This window comes from Fonticula alba, assembly GCF_000388065.1.
Source record: "Fonticula alba strain ATCC 38817 unplaced genomic scaffold supercont2.3, whole genome shotgun sequence".
NCBI classification, from domain to species: domain Eukaryota; order Rotosphaerida; family Fonticulaceae; genus Fonticula; species Fonticula alba.
The window spans coordinates 2,859,340-2,865,339 of record NW_009242973.1 but is presented as its reverse complement, the minus strand read 5'-3'; the positions used below and the strand labels follow the sequence as shown (position 1 = coordinate 2,865,339).

Here is a 6,000-nt window from a genome sequence, read left to right as displayed (position 1 = left end):
CCACCGGGTCGGTGCTCGCCGGCGCCGCCGAAGTCCCCCCCTCCCCCGCCCCACTCACCCCCGCCATGTTCCGGCTCGTGTCTGGCGTCCGCCCTACCTTCAAGGGCATTTCGCCCTTCTCGTCGGCCCTGCGCCACTCGTCCCTCGGCGCCGCCCGCTACTTTGCCTCCGTGTCCGAGGGTAGGTCCTTCTGCTGACCTCATACTCCGTGTGTCCACCGTGCTCTGACCCCGATGCTCCTGTCCATCCACCCCTGGATGCGATGCCCCCGCTGCGTCCCCTTTCCGTGTGCCTGCCTCTCCCTCCCCCTCTCCATGGCCGGCCTTCCCTCGGACGAGCAGATGACCTGGCCAAGGCTCGTGCCAAGCCCCTCTTCAACACCATCCTCATCGCCAACCGTGGTGAGATCGCCTGCCGTGTGATCCGCTCTGCCCGGCGTCTGGGCATCCGCACCGTTGCCGTCTACAGTGATGCCGACCGGAACTCCCTCCACACCCGTCTCGTACGTGCTTGCACACCCGCCCACACACACGCACACAGCCATCCTCCTGCCTCATCTCCTGTCGCCCGTTGCTGGTCTTTTCCGCCACTTTCCCCTCTGCCCCTCTCACCTTTCTCTCTTTCTCTCGGTCTGTCTCGCTCCCCTCGCTATTCACCACTCGCTACTCGCGTCTGGATTCTCGTTCGCCACAGGCCGACGAGGCCTACCACATCGGCCCTTCCCCCTCGGCCGACTCGTACCTCCGGTCGGATCGCATTCTCGAGGTGGCCGCCAAGACCGGCGCCCAGGCCATCCACCCTGGCTATGGCTTCCTTTCGGAGAACGCCGCCTTCGCGGAGCTCTGCAGCAGCCGCGGCATCACCTTCATTGGCCCGCCGCCGCAGGCCATCCGCGACATGGGGTCCAAGTCGGCCTCCAAGCGCATCATGTCCGAGGCCGGGGTCCCCGTGGTCCCGGGCTACCATGGCGACAACCAGGACGATGCCCACCTGGCGGCCGAGGCCGAGGCCATCGGCTTCCCGGTCCTCATTAAGGCTGTCATGGGTGGCGGTGGCAAGGGCATGCGCATTGTCGAGCGTGCTGAGGACTTCCCCGAGGCCCTGGAGTCGGCTCGTCGTGAGTCCCGCAACTCCTTCGCCGATGATCGCGTCCTGGTGGAGAAGTATCTGCAGCGGCCACGGTGCGTTCCCCGCCCCCCCCCCTTCCCGTCGCCGGTTTCATGTTCCTTGCTTTGCCTTTCGCCTGCCTGCCCGCTGTGCCCCTGTGCTCACCTCCCTCATACATACACATGTCTCTCTCTCTCTCTCTCTCTCTCCCCCCTCCCCCCCCCCCCACCGGCTATGCCCCTGCATCCACCTAAATGGCCTGGATCCAGCCACGTCGAGGTCCAGGTCTTCGGCGACACCCTCGGCAATGTGGTGCACCTGCACGAGCGCGACTGCTCGGTGCAGCGCCGCCACCAGAAGGTCATCGAGGAGGCCCCTGCTCCCAACCTGTCGGCTGAGGTCCGTGCCGAGCTTGGTCGCCAGGCGGTGGCCGCTGCCCGCGCGGTCGGCTACGTCGGCGCCGGTACCGTGGAGTTCATCATGGACGCCGACCGCCCGGAGAACTTCTACTTCATGGAGATGAACACTCGTCTGCAGGTGGAGCACCCGGTGACTGAGCTGGTCACTGGCGCCGACCTGGTCGCCTGGCAGCTGGAGATCGCCTCCGGCCGGCCTCTGTCCCGGTCCCAGAGCGAGATCCCCTGCCGCGGCCACTCCTTCGAGGCGCGCATCTATGCCGAGAACCCCGAGAAGTACGCCCATCTGTCCCGCCTCTGAGCCGCTTCCCCTTTTCCCCCGTCCCCCCCCCCCCTCTCTCTCTCTCTCTCTCTCGCCCTTCTCACTCATGTTTCTCGCACCCATTCAGCAACTTCATGCCCGACACCGGCCGCCTGGTTCACCTGTCAACCCCGGTGCCCAACTGCGATGCCTCCCTGGGTCTCGGCTCGCTCAACCGCTTCCCGGCCATTGAGACTGATGGCCAGCCGAAGGCCGGCCTGGAGCTGACCGACGGCTTCGACATGGCGCCACTGACCCGTGTGGAGTCCGGTGTGCGTGCCGGCGACGAGGTGTCCGTTTTCTACGATCCCATGATTGCCAAGCTGGTCGTTTGGGATACCGATCGTGAGGCCGCTCTGCGCCGTCTGAACGACGCGCTGGATCGCTACCATGTGCGTTTGCTCGCCATCTCGCGGGCATCTACCCTGCATTTGTCCACTCCCCCTCCCCCCCCCCCCCTCCCCTACCGCACCAGCCCCAAGCGCTCTCTAACGCCCCAGCCCATGTGCCTCTCCTCTGCACTCGCATCGCCATGCGCCGAGCTCAGGTTGTTGGCCCCCGTACCAACCTCTCTTTCCTCCGCCGCCTGGCGTCGCACCCTGCCTTTGCTGGGGCCGAGTTGGAGACCGGCTTCATCGACCTCCACCGCGATAGCCTCTTCCCTGAGGGTACCACCAGCGACTCGCCTGGGCCCATCTCCCTCGAGTCCGTTGTGCAGGCCACGCTCCATCTCCTGCTGGAGGAGAACAAGCAGACCGCTGCCTCCGCGTCTAGCTCTCAGTGTGCGTCCCCCCCTCGCACACTTCCCCCGGGCCCGGTACTTGCCCACTCGATGACTGACATCTCCCCTCCCCCCTCCCCCCCCTCTCTCTCTCTCCCTCTCCCCTTTGCGCCTTTTCCCTCTTCCTGGGGCTCTACCCCCTGCCACTGGCAGTCCCTGCTTCGCCCACTTGGTCCAGCGGCGCCTTCCAGACCAACCTCCTGACCAGCCGCGTGTTCAACTTCAATGTCCCGACCGCGGCCGGCGCCGCGTCCACCGACCCCGCGTCCAAGATCGCCGTCACTGTCACCTACCAGGCCGATGGTAGCTACCGCATGGAGGTGGTTGGCGAGCGGCTGGCCTCGGCTGGCACCGCAGCCGGCACCGCGGCCGACCCCATCATCCTGGAGAATGTCCGTGGGTCTCGCATTCCGGCCCATGGGAATGAGGTTGGCGGCAGTGTTGCCCCCGGGGGGACCGCCGGCGAGCTGGTCACCGACCTGCTCCAGAGCGAGTGGGCCCAGCACCTGGGCACCGCGCGCGTGGTGGCCCGCCAGCTGGGCGACGAGTCGCAGTCCATCCAGCCGGAGCGCGAGCTGCACATCCTGCGCGCGCGCGACAGCGCCCGCCATGTTCTCCGTCTGGATGTGCCGAAGTTCGTGTCCAAGCTTGAGGAGGGTGCCGATGGTGCCTCCGGTGCCGGTGGCTTCGGCTCGGTCCTGGCTCCGATGCCCTGCAAGGTGACCAATGTCTCGGTGGCTGCCGGGGACATTGTCTCCCGCGGCCAGACCCTCATGGTGGTGGAGGCCATGAAGATGGAGGTATGTGAAGCATCTGCGCCTGATGCCCCCCCCGCCCGAGCATCCCGGCATTTTTCCCTTCTTCCTCTTCTACTCCTTTTTCGGCTGCAACTTCCTCCTTCCGGCCGCTCCTTGTTACTCACGCTCTCACGCGTCGACTCCCTTGCTCTGGCGGTATTGTTGTCCCTTTGTAGCACGTCGTTCGTAGCCCGTCCGACGCTCGCGTTGCCCGTGTCGTGCATGCCGTTGGCGACCTGGTTGGCGAGCGCCGTCCTCTGGTTGTCCTCGAGCCCATTGAGGGCGAGGAGGAGAAGTAAACACCTGTTCCTCTTCTTTGCTCGCCGCCGGGTTACCCCGGCCTCCACACTTGCCGTGCTGCCCGATGCTTATTGCTCTCTCTTTCTCTCTCTATCTCTCTCTCATGTGGGGATGTTTCGCCATTCCCCCTGCCCTGCAGGCGGAGAAGGGAATCGCACAAACACACACATATATGCCCGCTTGCCTGTTCGGGGGGAGAGAGAGGGAGAGAGAAGGAGACGGCGACGCAACAGCACGCATGCTTGCGCGCATCGAAGTACCGCTGCCGAGAGTTTCCACCCTCCTTCCCCCCTCTCTCTCGCGTGGTCCACTGTGCAGTGGCTCCGGCACCATGTCCCCGCCCTGCGCGTGGAAATGCATGCATACAGCGAACAATAAAGTCAAATTGGATCACAACAGACGGCCTCCCTCTCCCCCCCCCCCTTGACCCTGTTCTGTGCCTCGCCGTTTGTGTGCTTTTTCACAGGAGGCCTCCTCTTTGGCACCGTTCACACTCTTGCCTGTCAAGCAGGAGGAGCGCCGGTTGGACACGCGCGGGGCACACGGACTTTCGCCGCTCATTGTGGTGAAAGCGAGACTTTCCCCGAAGGAGAAGAGGAGCGAATGTAGTCAAGTGTATTTTCTGAATGCGCACAGGAAAGTGGAAGGCAGGAGAGAGCAGGTGGCAATAGACGGGGTCAGGATCTCGGTGCGCGAGGGGGGAACAGCGGCGAGAGCAGTAGCCATGCGAGATGTGATTGACGACATACAACAGCGAGGGGAAGGTGAGTGGCCGAGGGGCATATGGAGGAGGGAAGGGACGGCTTCTCCCTGCCTCTTCCATGTTCTCGCGCAACTCATCGGTGTATATGTGATTATAGAGGCGCGTGGCGCCGCCAGGGCGGGGAGTGAGCATGGGGCCCAGCTGGCGTATGGATGGGAGAGGGGCGCGCGCGCGCGCGCGGTGGCTGGCATTTTACCAGAAGGGGTTGCTCTTGGGGTAGTCGTAGGCCTGGGTCTCGGCCTCCTCGTTGTTGACGGCCTCCCACTTGTTGAGAAGGTAGGATTCATCCTGGAATGTGCGAAGATGAACAGCGCATGGTCATCATATGTTCCGAGAGGGAAGGCGCGCGGGGCGCAAAGGGCAGGACACACAAGAGGAGACGACTGTCAGAAAAGTGCCCCTTTCACACAGAGGGGAAGGCACGAAAAGAGGTGGCGCTGTACGAACCTCAAAGGTGTTGGTCCACATGTACTCAGGAAGGACCTTGTGCTCGAGGGAGAGCTGGAGGGCGTTCTGTGTGATGGAGAGCCGGCGAGGGGGGGAGGGAGGGGGGGGGGAGATTTAGGAAAGGCAAAAGATGTCGGTCAACGGGGGCGCGGCGTATTTGGCAAGGGCCGGGTGGCTGAAGGCAAAGGTACCTTGAAGCGGTAGTTGCGCTCGTAGATGGTCGTGTCATCGAGACGGCGGAGGGCCTCGGTCATCTGAGGGGTCTCGGCGATGAGAAGGTCGTCGGTCTTGAGACCTGCATGCACGTGCAAGTGTATATGTGTGAGTGTTTGGCCATGGACACATGCAAAGGACTCGTGCAGGAGCCGGGTCATCAGCCGGACGAGCAGGAAGTACGAACGCACCATACTGGTAGTGGCCCATGGCGCTCACATAGCGCATGGAAAGGCGAAGGAGCGGGCCGGACCAGAAGGGACTCTTGAGAATGGCGCGAGCGATCTGGAACTCCATGGTGATGATAGAAAACTATGGCAAGCTGCAGGGAGGAGGGAACAGTGCGCGACCGGCAGATGAGGTGGTTAGCCGTGCGGCAGTAGAGAGAGAGAGAGGAAGCACAGGCAGGGGAGGCAAGGAATGGCGGAGGGAGGGGAGGGAGAGGGCAGAAAGAGAGAAGAGGGACTCACCAGGGTGAGTGGCAGGATAGTTGACTATTGTGAGGCCCCCACTGACGTGTGCCCATCTGGCGCCGGCCGAAGAGTTGTCCCGGGTCCAAGTGCACCGCGCGGCTGGGAGGCGCAAACACGCTCATCGCCGGGAGAACGGTGAGCGTGAGCCCGTCTTACTCATCACCCCTCATCAGCCCGGGACTTGGGGGGGGGGGGGGGGGGGGGGGGCAGGGGGAAGGCCTCCTGTCTGACCATCTCCACGCCTCTCCCGCCCCCCTCCTGCTGCCCTGGGCATTGGTGGAGGAAAATGTGGATGCACGTCCGGATGTGGCCCCGCCCGGGGCCAGGGACAGCGCGCGCGCGTGCGCGGGGTGGCCGGCCGCAGCCCCCCTTCTGGAAGGGTGTGTGTAACCATACTTCTTC

At 64.2% G+C, this 6,000-nt stretch overlaps 2 protein-coding genes across 2 annotated transcripts; one reads left to right on the top strand and one right to left on the bottom strand.

Moving 5' to 3' along the window:
• Positions 1 to 40: 40 nt before the first annotated feature.
• H696_02391 (hypothetical protein) lies at positions 41 to 4,101 on the top strand. Its single transcript, XM_009496292.1, has 8 exons — positions 41 to 180; positions 342 to 502; positions 694 to 1,181; positions 1,377 to 1,799; positions 1,913 to 2,216; positions 2,372 to 2,606; positions 2,759 to 3,405; positions 3,579 to 4,101. The coding sequence occupies exons 1-8, from the start codon at positions 66 to 68 to the stop codon at positions 3,699 to 3,701; spliced, it is 2,496 nt and encodes an 831-aa protein (XP_009494567.1). The 5' UTR covers positions 41 to 65; the 3' UTR covers positions 3,702 to 4,101.
• Positions 4,102 to 4,657: 556 nt separating this feature from the next.
• Positions 4,658 to 5,422, bottom strand: H696_02390 (hypothetical protein; the record flags this gene model as incomplete). The annotated part of the gene is made up of 4 exons (XM_009496291.1): positions 4,658 to 4,753; positions 4,913 to 4,978; positions 5,104 to 5,207; positions 5,317 to 5,422. The coding sequence occupies 4 exons, from the start codon at positions 5,420 to 5,422 to the stop codon at positions 4,658 to 4,660; spliced, it is 372 nt and encodes a 123-aa protein (XP_009494566.1).
• Between the last annotated feature and the right edge of the window lie 578 nt (positions 5,423 to 6,000).